Source organism: Podarcis vaucheri (genome assembly GCF_965113315.1).
Source record: "Podarcis vaucheri genome assembly, chromosome: 5".
Taxonomy (NCBI): Eukaryota; Metazoa; Chordata; class Lepidosauria; order Squamata; family Lacertidae; genus Podarcis; species Podarcis vaucheri.
This window is the reverse complement of record NC_138763.1, coordinates 43442356-43458208: the sequence shown is the minus strand read 5'-3', so window position 1 is coordinate 43458208 and position 15853 is coordinate 43442356. Positions and strand designations below refer to the sequence as shown.

Genomic DNA, 15853 nt, shown 5'->3' with positions numbered 1-15853 from the left:
TAAGCATTTTTTAACAGCTTTGTATTTAACATCTTGTCTGGCAGTCAAAGGAGTTCAGGATTTCCATGCAGGTGAGAGAGAGAAATGGAGGGAAACGCTGCCCCATCCTTCCTTCTCCAGCCTACTTGGTTTCTGTTCTACCTACAGAGAAAGGAACATGCAATGGACTAGCAGAGGGTGGGGCAGAATGATCCTGAACTATTCAGAAGCCGACCGTCTCTGACATTGGAGGAAGAACATAGTCACCAGGTTTTGCTGTTGATTGCCTTATCTCTCATGAATTTGTCTAATCCTCTTTTAATGCTAAGCAAGTTGGTGGCCATTCCTGCCTCTTGTGGGAGTGAACACCATAGTTACGCAATGCGTTATGTGATGTGAAAATGCACGCTGCTGGACTCATAGTGGGCCACTATAAAACTTTGCAAGCTAATAACTTTTGTGGGTTTATTTACCATACTGTTTTGTACTGTAATGGGACACAACGTCGGTTCTCTTAAGAACCCGGCCAACATTTCCATTACATTTCAATGTTGTTATGAAATGTTCCTGAAGTATGCTAAGAAGCATGGCAAAGTTCTTGTCAGCTCCTTCCTCATAAAAGACAAATGAATGCTAAATTTTTCCAGCTGCGCTTCACATTGCAGAAATTGAAAATAATGTGAATTCTATATTTTTTTGCATACTGCTGAAGGGGTTTTGGAAAATGGTGGTGTGTTCCTTCCACTCATGATATTTTGTGGGCTTATCATTCTGAAAAGCCGGGGGGAGGGATATACAGGGTTTTTTAAAAGCGTTTGAATTTAGCTCAGCCTCTCTTTTCTTTCTCATCTCTCTCTGCCTTCTGCTTGAAAACGAGACATTTGACACCCTGTCATTTGGATAATGATCATGAATAACAGCCTCTGTTGTTTATTCCAACATGGAAAAGAATTTTTTTTATATAAGAGAAGCATCATCACGACTTTATCAGCCTCTTCCAACCTCCAATCTGTTTGGGTTCTTGCAAATGACTTGATGAGAACAAGATAACAATTTTGTGGGTTGTCTAACCTGGGAAGCAGACTATGCAGTAAACACTTGCATGATGACTATGTAACATCTAGTCAGACACAAGCAATTAGGGAAATGGTTTGCCAAACACTTAGCATATTTGAGTTCTGCTGTTCAGTGCTATGGGGAGTTTCTTGCTCTCTAGAAATGCTTCTTTCATATCCATGTGGAGAAAGAAGGCAGTTTTGACTTCACCACATACTACGAGACACTCTCTGCTTGGTGTGTGGAGTAAGTACTGTCCACAAAGATGCATCTTGTGGAGACCACCCAGGAACACACAATTTGCATCTCCTACAGGCACAGTATGACTCCGGCAGGCACAGTTATGTTGAAGACACCACTCCAACAGGATCTAGCCCTCTTTGCTTTCCTCCTGAAAGCAGCAACCAGTTGAGGCAGATACTTCTCCTGCCCTTCTCTGATGCTCTGCAGTGGTGACCAAGAATAGTTGCATGCAATTGATGGTGAGTTTTCCTTTTCCCCATCTCCATACCTGACAGGGTTCAAACTCAAGTGGGACCTGAATGCAGGGTCTGAAAGCTCAGTAACAAGACTTGTTATTAACATAGTAGTACTGGAAATTTTATCTGACAAGACTTTTACCTGTCTGTTCATCATCATCATTAAGAGCTGACCGAAGGAAAGAGATAGGGGATTTACAAGCCAGACTTTCAGGAAGTCTCTAGAAACCAGCATGGTAAAACAGATAACGTGACCTGATAGATCCCTGTTGTAGACAAGAGGTTCTAAGGTTTGCTTGTTCTGTGTTCTAAGCAACCAAGGAGGTGAAGCCTCCCTTAAGCCCACCATCATTTCACCTAACTGCACTGAAATCTTCAGGCAGAGGCTAGCCAAGTATTTTTGGTGATGCTCTAGAGCTGCACTTTTTGCATCCACCAAGTTGAACCAGGGAGCCGACAAGATCCCCTCCTGCTCTGTGATTCTGTGCTCAGACTTATCTTGCTTTAGGTCCTGGGTCTTACCCTCACCGATTTGTCAGAAGCCTGATTGGGCATCTTTCACTGGACAGTTGGTATTGCATGACCATTATGGTGAAGAAAGGTCACAGTCACAGCATACATTGAAAGCACATTTATTCAACTTTAAGGGTCATGGCTTTCCCCAAATAATCCTAGGAGCTCTTGCTTACTCCTCACAGAGCTACGATTCCCAGCACCCTGGGCAGAGGAGGAATGATGGAGACCACCTCCCTATCCTGACCCTTTCAGAGAGGTCACAGCTCTGAGGCGGATGAGGGGAAAAGTTGGGAAATCATGGGAGAGCCAGAGCAACACCTGGCTGACAGATTGTCATTAGAAAGCTTTCCAGACCCTCCATCTTCCAGAACCTGGCAAGCCTTAAAAGTAGGAGAGCAAAGAGCTCAAAGACAGAGGGCACTTAGCAGCAAACATAGAGGAGGTGGTGATGATGATGATGAATGAGGAAGCAGGAGAGACAGGGGGGTGGAGATTCACGCAGAACAACGCCATTATCCAAGAGGCTGGGTTCTATAGCCTCTCTATGTAAAGACTGAAATAAAAAAGGACTGTAAGAAACTTTTCCTTGTCTTTATACTTTCCTGGGCAATCAGCCAGGAGCCACTGACAGCATCCTGACACACCCTTAACAAACGACAGTTTCTGGGATTCTTTGGAGGAAGCCCTGTGCTTTAAATCTCAGATTTGAACCATACATTAAAAGGAACCATGGTTTGCACTAAGTACATCAACACTACTTTCCTAGATGCATTTCCCAGCTGCTCAGAGCCTCAGTCTCTAAATGCAGTGGCCTCTGGAGGAGGAATAATGGGCATAACTAGTAGGGTTGCTGTCAAGATTTGGCATTGCCAGGCATCTGCAAAGGGGCCCACACCCCACCAGGGGGCCAGTTGATCCAGGAACAGGCAGATAAAGCTGAAGTGATTTCATCAACAGAACCTCACACCCATCTCAAACTTCTTTGTCAGTCATACAGCAGTTATCCTCTGGTTACCGCATCACACAGAAGTAATCACTCAAAGGGTGATTTCATAGAAGTTAAGACTCTTCCCCAGAACCTACAGGAAGAGGTTAGCAAAGTATGTTCCTCAAATACATGAGCACTCTTTTTCTGAATACGTCCTTCAAACCAACTTCTATTACGAGTACCTGTTGAGCAACATATTGGGAAGAGGAGATTGACTTTCTCCTTTTCTTATCTAAGGTGATTGCTGGGGAGAGAAAGGAGTGGGAGGGAGAAGCAGCGGCAGCGTCACTCCAAGCAAATTGGATTTCCTTTCTGCCGCACTAATGGCGGAGAGGCTTTAAAGAGGGCAACCCCATCAGCATGAAGTAAAGCTTCCCCTCGTGGCTCCTCCGTTTCCTGTCCCAAGGGGAAGTGGAAGGCCACAAGCCAGGAGACCACAAAAAAGGAGAAGAGGCTTTCTTGCGTCTGCTGCAGGCAAGCCGAATGGCACAACTTTCTGGGCAACAAAGAAAAACATATCATGTGTGGGAAAGGTAACTGACAATTTTGTAACAGCCCAACTTGAGTTGCCAGCAGAAGAAACCCCCAATACAGTCATGACTCAAGAATCAGCCTTCTGTCAGGGAAAAGAGATTACTGCTATCAACAATGCAACTTATAGACAACTCTCACATTCCATTTGCTTTGGTAAATGATACTACCCTCTATTTAAGGCATAGGCAAACTCGGCCCTCCAGATGTTTTGGGACTACAGCTCCCATCACCCCTGACCACTGGTCCTGTTAGCTAGGGATGATGGGAGTTGTAGTCCCAAAACATCTGGAGGGCCAAGTTTGCCGATGCCTGCTCTATATTCCTATGAAGAGTGTCATTGTGTACATTTGTTACTACCGGCGGACCAATTTCTGCTTTCACAGCTTTCCAGCTCCTCCACAACTCACACTTGTCCCTTGATGCAGCCACTGCTTTCCACCAGCACTTTTTGCAAAACAAACAAAAGCCACTTTGCTCTGACAGCAGTGAAGCCAGAGCTCAGAAAAGCCTGAGCTGCTTTGCATTCCCTTCTCAAGTGACTGCAGCAGCAGGGGTTGTGGATTGCATCTCCCATCAGCCTCAGCCAGCCTGGCCAATGGTCAGGAATGATGGGAGATGTGGTGAACACCTGGAGGGCACCACGTTGGTGACCCCTGCTGCACACGTGCACATAGGTAGAGAACTGCTGTACACCAGATCAGAATTTGATAATCTAGCCCAGTAGTGACAACAGGTCTCCAGTGTCCCAGGCAAAGAGGCTTTCCCCATGACAAAGGGTCTGGAAACCAAGCCGTATGAGAAATAGTTGAGGTCGTTGACAATGTTTAGCCTGGAGAAGAGAAGTACGAGAGATGATATGATAGCCATCTTCAGATACCTGAATGGTGGAGCAAGCTTGTTTTCAGGAGGATAGGACCTGAACTAATGGATTCAATTTATGAGAAAGGAGATTTCAACTCAATATTAGGAATAACTTTCTGGTTGTAAAAGCTGTTTGATAGTGGAACAGGCCACCTTGGAAGGTTGTGGCAGTGGCGTAGCGTGGGTTGTCAGCACCCGGGGCAAGGCAAGTAATTTGCGCCCCCTAACCCATGGATTTGCGCCCCCTAACCCGTGGATTTGCACCCCCTAACCCTAACCCCCAGATGTTGCGCCCGGTGCGGCCGGCCCCCCCTGCACCCCCCACACTACGCCACTGGGTTGTGGGCACTTCACTGGAGCTTTTTAAACAGTTTGGACAGCCATCTGTCAAAGATTCCTTAGCCATGATTCCTGCATTGCAAGGGGTTGGACTAGATTATCATTGGGGGATCCCTTCCAACTTTACAATTCTATGACCCTACCCTATGCTCCCTGACTCTATAACCAGAAAAGGCAAAGAACAGAACCCAAGACCTTTCGCATGCAAAGCATATGTTTCACCACTAAGCTACAATCCTTCCCTCTTGGATGCAGCGATGACACCGAGAGTGGCAACACTAGACACATAAAAGCACATCGGAGCGTCTCTCCCAGAATCTGTGTCACACATTATTTTGATTAATGCAATATGGAGTGCCAAAGATAACACAAAGTAGCCGGTGTGCTGAAGAAGGAACAGTTGAATTGCTTGAGCAAAAACACCCCAAGGCACCGCTGTGTCCTCCCCACACCCTCTTACCAGGTTATGGTCATACATACAAGTACAGTACAATCTTCTCCATCTCCTTCATTCTAATCAAGGATAACAACAACCCTGCGTGGGAGACCCTGCTCCATGTCATCACCTTACATGTCCCAATTACCAGAGTTCATTTCATTGGTTCCTGACCTCCCGAGGCAAGGTCGCCCTCTCTCTGCTACAAAAACAACCACACACACACACACACACACACACACACTTTCATCTCTCGCTTCCCACACAGCGCAAACTAGGAGCAGAAAAAAAACCCATGCCACTTTTACAGACTGGAAGGAATGCAGAAAACCTGCATGTTTCAGGGACTGAACTAAATCTCCTTAACGGTGAACTCATCACCTCGGGAAGCAACACACACACACACGAAAAGAGAGGGTTCCCCTGGGAGCTTGTGCAGCCTGCGCCCCCTCCCTGCTTGCTGGGAGACACATTCGGAAGGAAGACGCTTCCACGAACTCCCTCTTGAATGGCAAATCCGAATGACTATACCCTCCGCATGAATATTCATGAATTCCTCAAACTTTTTTGTCTGAGTGTGTCGAGGCTGACATCACAGCCCGGCAGAGCTGCCAGCAAAAAAATCCTTCTCTCCCCCCCCCCCCGCCGCCTTTCAGTTTCTTCCTTTGGGGGAGAGTAGGGGGTGGGGGAGGGAAAGAGGGGGGGATGCCTGGCTTCTTTCTTCTTCTTCTTTTCTTTCCCCTGTTCCAATTCAGAGCGACTTATTTTGGTTCCTTACCGTTTGGCTCGTCCATCACTGCCTCCTCCTGTGCCCACTTCCCGCTCTCCCCTCTCTCTCTCTCTCCAGCCTCCTTTGCTCAGCTTCGGTTGGCTCTGCGAGGGGCACATTCAGCGGGGCTATTTAACGGTCCAGCACTGTGGGTGGGAGGGGTTAGCTTAACTCCGCATGACTCAGAAGGAACCTAGAAGCAGGTCAGTATTGTGCTGTGCACTCACACACAGTTAACACACACACACACGATATCTCAGGGTTGCAGCCTGCTCTAGTCCCCCAGGGCCTCAAGTGCCACACACCCCTTTTCTGTTGGCAGCTGAGGTGCCTTTTCTCCAAATACTAGCACGCTTTGCCTCCCCAACTTGGAGAGTTGCAACCAGAGGCAGATAGATGCCTATCTATCTCCCTGTGGTCGGTCCTTTGCCGGGAGAACAGTGACTTTGCTGTGTACAAAACAATGGCTTGCCTGCCTCTGAAGTTACCTAGCACTCAAGAGACAGTATAGGAGTGGGAGACGTGTTCATGGCCAGGCCTCCGGCCTCCCCCAATTCTGCTAGCTTCCAGGCTATGGGCATAGCCAAGGGGGGGCAGGAGGGCAAGTGGGCAGCTCCCCCCCACACAGATCAAGTAAATCAATAAAAAATACTTAACTGACTGAGGTTCTACTCCCCCCCCCCAATATGAAGCCTGCCCACCCCCCCAACATAAATCCTGGCTACGCCCATGTTCCAGGCTTATAAATATTGCCATTGATTTATTACCGTTATTTATCCCCCACCTTTCAGGATACAACACCCCCACCCCCCAGTGACTTAATAAGTAACAAATAGCAAGGTAACAAGTAACAAGTTACGTAACGAAATTGCTTAACAAGTAACATTTGCAAATAACAAAGCTCACGAAAATATTAACGTATAAATGTAGCATGTGCAAAGATTAGACTAAGCCTATGCTCAGTGATATTGGCCTTCCACCCAGAGCACCACCTCCGTCCTTTTTTATATCAAATGGAGGTTTATTCGCCATAATTCTTTTTAAAAAATAAAACAACAACAAAACCCTTATTTTCATTTCATTAAATTGTTTGAGATAAAAATTGCCTATAGTGCAGGAAGGCACTATAGAAATGAAATATAGGATCAGATGCAGAGCGGTGGGGGGTGGATAACTACAAAGAGTCTCATGGCTTCTGAAAGACTTATCATACTTGTAATGGCATAAGGTTGCAGCCCACTTCATCAAACACATTCATTTATATCCTGAGTTGCAGGTATGTCTATGCATTGGGTGTGCGCATAGACAGTGAGATCAGAAGGAAAGGAAATGCCAAAAGGTACAGTTGCCAATAATTACGTTATCAACAGTTGTTGATGACAACACAGACGTCCTGGCATTGGCAAGCTAATCAACATATGTTGCAAGGGTTGTTTTTGTTTTTTTAAAATCCTTTGTCCTGATTAGTTCCACAAGTGATAGCACTGAACTTCTCAATGGATTGTAATTCAGTAATTTCATATTGCAGTCTCCCTTTGAAGTTCCTTTGTTGCCCAATGAACATTTTAAGTTCAGCTATAGTGTGTCCTGGGAGGTTCAAATATACACCCACTAATTTTTGCATACCCTATATATCAGTAGCATGAAATTTCTGAAGTCAGAGTTTTAAAAAATGTGTTTGCTTCAGTGTGTGTGTCCTAAAACTGTGTTTTGAGTCAAGTTTGCACAGTGTTGTACACATCATTATGATTTGATGTGGTTCCATCCCCACCAGCCTTCCACCCCCCCCACCCCACTCCTATTGGTGAAACTTTCATCCCTTCAACTCTGCCCCACTAGAAACCATCTTTCTGTGGCTGCCATCTGCAGCCATGGGCTTTACTCCTGGGTAAGAGAAGAAAAGTCTAAGTGAACACACAACAGAAATAAAGTCTAAACTCATTCTTAGCATTTATAGCCCCTCTTTTGACCTACAGACAACTCACCTACTACCACCTTTTAAAAAGCCAGCAATCTATTTTTTCCCTCTGGTGAGCAGTGGCTGGTGCAACTGATGTGCTCTTGTGCAGAATGGGGTGTTGTTATTGGCAAGAGAGGCATGAAGGGAGGGAGCTGTTTGGAAGCCCCACGGAATCCAATAGGACATACTTCTGAGCAAACATGGTTTAAAGGGCAGTCTTAGTTCCGAATCAACAGAATTAGGACAAGATGGCAGGCAGTGGCGGTGGATGGGAAGTGGGGTGCTCCTTTGTGATACCCCACCTGATATTTGGAATGTATGACTACCCCAATAAACATTTTCACTGTATAATTCCTCCTGGAATTCACCATACATTGTAAAATAAGTGAAGCTTGATTGAGGAGAAAACTGCGTCAAAGTGCAGTATTTTATATGCTGGTCTACAACCGTAATAAAGATTTGTTGTTGTCATTGCAGTAATTTAGGAAAATAAACTACGAGATGCTTAGAGATTGAGGGTAATATCTAGTGTACAAAGTGTACATGCATTTAGCATTCCATGAAAGAGCCTCATGCTCACGATCTGCCCTCCTCCTCTGTTGTGACTATAAGGAGATTCAGGAGTTTTGCTACTCTTTTCAGCTAGTTATGGTTTGTCATAGGCAAACCCAGATAAATTGTGGTTAGTTTTAACTATATTTTAAATAAATAATCAAACGTCAATGGCTTGCCTAAACCATTGTTAAGGTTAACCAAAGTTATGAACCTTGCACATAACAAAGCACATCTACAGTTAGTTGAAAATGAGAGGAAAAACTTACGATTTTTCCTTATGCCCGCCCCGGAAGAGAGGAGAACACACAAGCCTAAGGCTCATGCACATAATGCTAAGTTAAAATATGTGTGATTCAGGCAGTCGTTTTCTTACTCTCAGTTACCCTCAGTTTCACTTCTTTAAAATCTTACATAGTCCTGAATGGCTGGATATCACCATCTTTAGTTTAAATTCTCTTCTTACAAAGAACAATACAGGAGTCACATGCCCTGTCCTATTCAATTGACATTCTAGCCTCAGGAAACAGTGGTTTATTCCGCTATAGGTTCAGAGCACACAAAAGTGTGTGTATGGGGGGGGAATATGCTATTTCCCACATGAGAGGGTAGAGTTGTGATGAGTCAGCTCCACTTCAGGTCGCATGGGTGACATTCATTTGTGGACATGTGGTAAGCAGAAAATGAACACTGCTCAGCTTGCTAAGCCTTTTCCACAGGTTATGCAGTCAATTGTTTATTTGCTCACAGGGTTTTTAAACCACAAGCCGTCTGCTTCTGCTTGCAAGAAGCTGGCTAATTAGGGCTTTTCTGCATGGTTAGCTTTTTATCCGTTAAAACTGTGGCTGCTTTTATTTGTACTGCACAGTTCATACACCTGATATTGGGTACTGCTAGGCTTACCCAGGGGTCTTTGCTGAGGTACAATGTAAAAAGCATTTTTGGCAATCCCAAGTATACTATGCTTTTCCATTTGAGCTACAGAAGCAGCTCTTTTGTGCTAATTCTCAACATTATTATTATTATTATTATTATTATTATTTAGAAAAGAGAAGTGTCATTTTCCATCCCAGTACAAGGAGATACTCATTTGAGAGCTGAAGCACAAGTGGCTACACAACTTTGGGCTGGCAAGCAACTGCCAGGAGTTCTGATCCTTATAGTTGCGTGGCATCACGAGGAAACAATGCTGTCCTGTAGTTCCTCAAAAACTATTTTAGTTAGATGAGGAAAATGAGGAAGTATAATTAAAGTATTTTTTCCTAACATTGGGAAAGCTCCTCAAAGTCACATTCCTGTTTTAAATTTTGTTCTCTTACAAATTTTGTTCTCTTAGGCTGGAGTCTAAGGAATGGGGAAGAGCAGGGACATGGTACCAGGAGACAAATGCAAAGTTTGTGGGCCAGGTCATTCCCAGTTCTAATAAAAAGGCAGTTGTGCAGTATGAGGTCAAACTAAAATGTAAAGGTAAAGGTAGCCCTGACCATTAGGTCCAGTTATGAACGACTCTGGGGTTGCGGTGCTCATCTCGCTCTATAGGCCGAGGGAGCTGGCATTTGTCTGCAGACAGCAGACAGGTCATGTGGGCAGCATGACTAAGCTGCTTCTAGCAAACCAGAGAAGTGCATGGAAACGCCGTTTGCCTTCCCGCCAGAGCGGTACCTATTTATCTACTTGCACTTGACGTGCTTTCGAACTGCTAGGTGGGCAGGAGCTGGGACCGAGCAATGGGAGCTCACCCTGTTGCAGCAATTCGAACTGCCGACCTTCTGATCAGCAAGCCCTAGGCTCTGTGATTTAGACCACAGCGCCACCCACCAAAGTACAGATGGTGGTCAGATTCTCTTCTGGTTTTATTTCTGGATTTTCTCTATTAGTTTTTATCCTATCCAGAATCCTAGATATTTTAGTCTGGTTATAATTTAAATGTTTGGTCCTTTGCTGGGTAATAAAGACATATCCTTGTATACTCTAGTCTTTGCTTCAGGATCCAGGATCCTTTACCATATAAACGGGAATTCCATCTTTCTCACAGTTAAATGAAAGCTTTTCTCTTTAGGCAGTGACATATTTTACAGAAACTACAGGCAATACAGTTTTTCAAAAACTTGCCCCACAACTTGTAGTCTCTTGAGACTAATCCAATCAAGATTGGCTAGATAGGTTAGACAGACAGCAATTCTATGCAGTTACCTAAGTGTAAGTCTCATTGAACTTAATGGGATTTACTACTGAGTAGGTATGTAAACGATTGCAGCCTTCACTAAGCACAAAATATTTTCCCCTTACCACAAACCCCGTATGCTGAATCATCACATCTGGGTTTTTCCTGCTGGTATCCCCCCAGACGAGTGGCAATATCAACTCATGTTTTTTTAAACAGTTCTCTGGTTTCTAATGGACTTTACTGCACTATCGCTCTTGTTACAGCTGACTGTACAAGGACGGTTTAAAGCTGAACTTGCACAGGGACTTGCCACATGCCCTGTCGAGGCATTGCCATGCCTTTCCCAACTTCCTTATGCTAAAAGGCATGCCTTAAATAAAAGAAACACAGAGCAGCACTACTTTCTAGGCAGAAATATTTTTCTCTGAACAGTGCCACAGGCAATGTATTAGAACATAAAGGGACTTTTCATGGCGTCTCAGTTTGTAATGTATTTTAAAAGCCCCAGATACACCAGTGATCTGTGCCAGTGAGACTTGAGCTTGCCGTTGTAAATATGAGCCTGTATATAACTCAGGTAGTGTGGAATCCATTAGGGTCGCCTCTAAACCACCAATATTTTGCAGGGATGATTTAATAGCATACTGGATATTTTGATTTACACAATTAAAGTGGAGTAAAGTGCTCCAGCACAACAAATTCACTTAAAAAACCAAAACCAAAACTGAACTTTGCGGTTCAGAAAGTGCCTGGGAAATGCACTCAAAAAGTGTGGGATAAACAGCTGCTTAACAGGAAGATGCATAGCCACTGTGCAAGCAAGTTAGGATGAATGCTCAATAAACATATTGTCTGGAGTAGACCTATGAAGCCCTGATCTCTAGACCCACCATTCTAATGTGGCTTCTTCTCTCTGGGGTCATTTTACAAGAGGAGAAGGGTTTTGTTTTGTCTTTGGTCTGAGCATTAGAGGAGGAAAGAGATTACCCTCCTAGAACATTAAAATACATGAAAATCTCAACACTGGGCCTATAGATACTTAGGTGAATGTGCTATGGCCAGCTTGCGTCTTCAAAAAATGCTTTTGACTTGTTTAGGGGTGTTTGTCAAAGGCAGAAAACATTAAACATTTCTGCAAAACTTTGAAAAACTGATCACCGTCCACTTTGAATTCTAATAACTACACAGACAACTGTAGAGGGTGTTTTAGAATAATAAAGAAAGAAGAGGAAATTGGGTGTGGGGTCAATATATGCTCAGTGTCTGGGCAAATTATTAGATCTGGAAGCAAGAAGTGAAAGTCTGACAAATTGCCTGCCAGGCTTCTTTTGCTGGGACAGCATAAAGTTATCACAAAGCTTCCTGTTTCCAGCTAGTGACAATCTTACAATTGCCGAAGGCTAAAGTCAACAAAGCTCCACCATCGTAATTGGCACCAAGACAGAAGTTGCTGTGTTGGCGCCTAGATTGTGGGCTCGTCCACACTTCTGCCTGCCCCATGCTTTCTAGACATGGGTCAGTGCGGTTCTGCATTTGCTCCGCAGCTTTCCCCTGGAAAACACGCTCTTCACCACTGCACAGGAACAAATGGCAATCTGCAGAAAACCTGATTCCTATTTGTTCCAAATCAGAGGTAAAGAGCAGGTTTTACCAGGGGAAAGTGGCAGGGCAAAAAGAAGGGGTGAGGGACAAGCCCTTAGTGTTTAACAAAATATTTCTGGTAAGGAAGGATGCAATGCAGGGGATCACGACAATCAGTGAGTTGCTAGAAAGTGGGAATTGGATCTGGGAGCCTTCGTAATGTTCTCCATTTAAATTAGGGTTTCCCAAACTTGGGTCTCCAACTGTTGTTAGACTACAACTCCCATCATCCGTAGCTAGCATAACCAGTGTTCAGGGATGATGGGAATTGTAGTCCAAAAACAGCTGGTGACCCAAGTTTGGGAAACCCTGGTTTAAATTAGAGGCGTTTAATAAGCTATTTCTTATTAAATATACAATAGGTCCTTTCTCTATTTTAGTTACTTTCTCCCTCTGCTGCTATCCGTGCCTCCAGCTTGGGCCTTCTAGCCTTGGGTTAATGGAGAAGCCTTTGATAAGTCACCACATCTCATCTTTAGTTTTACCAGGGTTAGAATTAGCAACTCATGTATGTACTAGTCTGTGTGGTAAGCCACTGGGGCTTCAGGATGGACAGGGTCCCTAAACACCTGATCTGTAAAGGCAATTAACTCCCCCAGGTAAGGCTGGAACTTCTTCTGGACAGCAAGTATCTACTGTGCTCCTGGACCTCAGATTCCTGGTTCCCATATATGGCACAGTGGCTGCTGATGCAGTGGTGCAGTCAAGACAGGATTTGGAACAGAAGCCCAGGGCCTCACTCAGCAGAATGAGCCAGAGTAGGGTCCCCAATGCAGCAAGGTTGGCTTACCAATTTTTGAGAATGGTCATCAGCAACTTTTGGTAATACTGGAAGGGGTAAGATGCAAAAGATGAAAAATCAGAGAGATTTCTGATCTGCTCCTGAAAGACAGAACCATCAGGAGGGAATTTCAATTTGCGTACCTAAGGGATGCTTGGAGAGACGGATCTCTACGAAACTGGATTTTTGAAGATACGTGGCATTTTATTCTCAGGTCCTTCTCTGCACATACTTGCCACTGCAAAAGCATGTGAGATAGCTCTTTCCATCGTGTCTCTTGACCATTAGCCAGTACCAAGACAACAATGTTCCAAATATTTATGTCTTATCTTCTTGTAGACAGAACATAGCAACAAATGATGAGGAATATCTTCCAAAACTGCCTCACCATGATCCTAACATCCTCCATGCAGAATTGTAGAGGGCTTCGTCTGGAAACAAAATGTCAGGGCTTTATCCCTTTTTGTTTGTCTATGGAAGTATTTTCTTCTTTACATATACACAAACATTAAATAAACACATTCCACAAATGCTCACTGTTTCTGTATGTTAAAGTGCTTGGAAACATGGGGTAGGGGGGAGAGAGAAGAGCAAAAAAGGGAGCAGGTAAGTGAAAAGGAAAATATATAGTGCAAAGCCAAGACACATCATATCTAAAATATATTTTGTTCCTCTTAGTCAGCTATTCAGCATTGTGTCAAGCCATTGCTACCCCACACTTCCCAATACATTTGCTGTCACTTTCCTTATCACAAAAACTCTGATTTTGTGGGGAGTGAGTTTGTTGCAGAAGACCTCCAAGTCAACTCTAATGGCAAAACCTGAATTGGCTGGTATCAAGATTGAATCAAAGCTTAAAATAACATCAGTCTGGAAGCAGCCTTTTTGTATTCAGTGGTCTGTGTTTGCTTGAGCTTGAGTATGGATTAAGGAATCTGAGCTCCTGTGTTCTGATTCGATACATGATGTCCAATCACAGAACATTTCAGGATTTGGGCCGCTGCCATTGGCCTTTGAGCTCTGAGTCGTGATTCGCAGCTTGGAAGTTTAGACAGCCAGTCACGTTGGGAGTGGGAGTGGTCCAGGCTTTCAGGAATGTAAATAAGCACTTGCTTTGTCCCTGTTTCCCAGTTATGTAGTTCAATAAAGGTTCCTGCTGTTATCGCTGTGTCTTGCCTCATGGAACCCACCTACACTTCACTGGCGACGAGGATGGGATGCTAGGCTAGGTATGCTAGGCTAGCTTCCACAAGCTGAAATCACTGCTGGGGAACTGTCACCTCAGCTGAACTGAAATCACTGACTGCAGCCACAAGGCAGATCACACAGAGCAGATGTCATGACCACATCACTTCACTTTGCTTGTCTGATTTCTTACATTTCTATCCTTTTTTCTTCTATCATGGAGCCTGAGGCAGTATACATATGGTTTCTGGGTGGCCACTCATCTAGCCAGACCCAGACCTGCTTAACTTCAGCAAGGTGGCAGCATCATATGATAAATTGCCATTGTACCAATTTGGGAAGTTTGTATCTAGTGTTAAGTCCTTCAAACAAGATAAGTTAATTCTCTAATAATCTATTTATGTCAGAAAACCCAAATTTGTATCAAAGTTTGAAGGGAAAGGTTTTCCTGCTGTCCTCAACTGAGTAATACTGTGCACAATTATAATCAGGAAAGGATCAAATACAAACTATCTGCCTAGGCTAGGCTGAACCAAAATGTTATTGGCTGACTTAATGATAACAATTATTGTTATTTTACAGCAAAGTGCTTGGAACCTTGTCCTTGCCAGCTACCCATAAGAAGAGGCCCATTGCAAACATTTCCAGAATTGCCCACCTATGTATTTGTGAAGTATGGGGAAGTTTCAGTTGCAGAGTCTGGGATATTATGAATGAATTGTGATCGCCTTTAATATATTAAGTGCCTTTTAAAACTGGTATGTGCATTCTGTGTGTTGCACAGAAAGACCTAGAAATCCTTGCTGAATTTTATGGTCACAAAAGATTTTGGGATGAAGGCAGATAGATCCTTAAGAATACAAATAAGACACTGGAGAATATTCATTTTAACAACATTGGCTTTCTTTCATGAATGACTTCATAGTTTTCCACCATGCCATGTCTGGAGTGGTTTGTTGTGTGGTTCGACATTGTTTGAACCTAACTGTGTTATTATTTTCTATACTGCCCTTCATCTGAGGACCACAGAGTGGTTTACAATATAAAAACACAAAAATATGTAACATAGAAACAAACAGAAACAATCCCTCCCCCTGGCCGTAGGTTGCTTAATTAGCCAAAGGCCTGGGAGAAGAGGAGTGTTTTTGCATGACATCTAAAAATATGTAAGCCTCCCTTTGAATACCATTCCACAAGCAGGGAGTCACTGCAGAAAAGGCTTGCTCTTGTGTTGTCACCCTCCAGAACTCTCATGGAAGAGGCACACAAAAAAGGGCCTCAGATGAAAGCTGGTAGTAAGCAAAAGTCAACCTTGCCTGTGGTTGTCTTGTTCTTGAAGAGACATAGTTAGAAAGAAAAAGGCCAGAGTTGAGATTTAAGGTTTGTGTGAAGGAGAAGTTGGAGTCAGGCAGAAACCAGAGACAGAGAGACATTAATTATTTCTTTCTGAATCCAAGGTTGCGGCTATGGAAGAAGTTGTGAGCCCTTCAATCATAGGCTCAGGTTGTATATGTGTAAATAAACCATTGTATATGTGTAAATAAACCATAAAATAAACCATAAACCATAAATAAACGGAGATCATGGCCACTGGGCCCATCACCTCCTGG

General features: G+C 43.9%; 1 protein-coding gene across 1 annotated transcript in view; it reads right to left on the bottom strand.

Annotated features, from left to right (window-relative positions):
* The window catches only part of ENTPD1 (ectonucleoside triphosphate diphosphohydrolase 1), a 33678-nt gene extending 27565 nt beyond the window's left edge, over window positions 1-6113 (bottom strand). Inside the window, exon 1 of the mRNA XM_082222962.1 lies at window positions 5967-6113. Coding sequence (XP_082079088.1) covers window positions 5967-5982 — 16 coding nt within the window. The 5' untranslated portion in view covers window positions 5983-6113. The remainder of the gene's footprint in view (window positions 1-5966) is intronic.
* Window positions 6114-15853: the final 9740 nt, after the last annotated feature.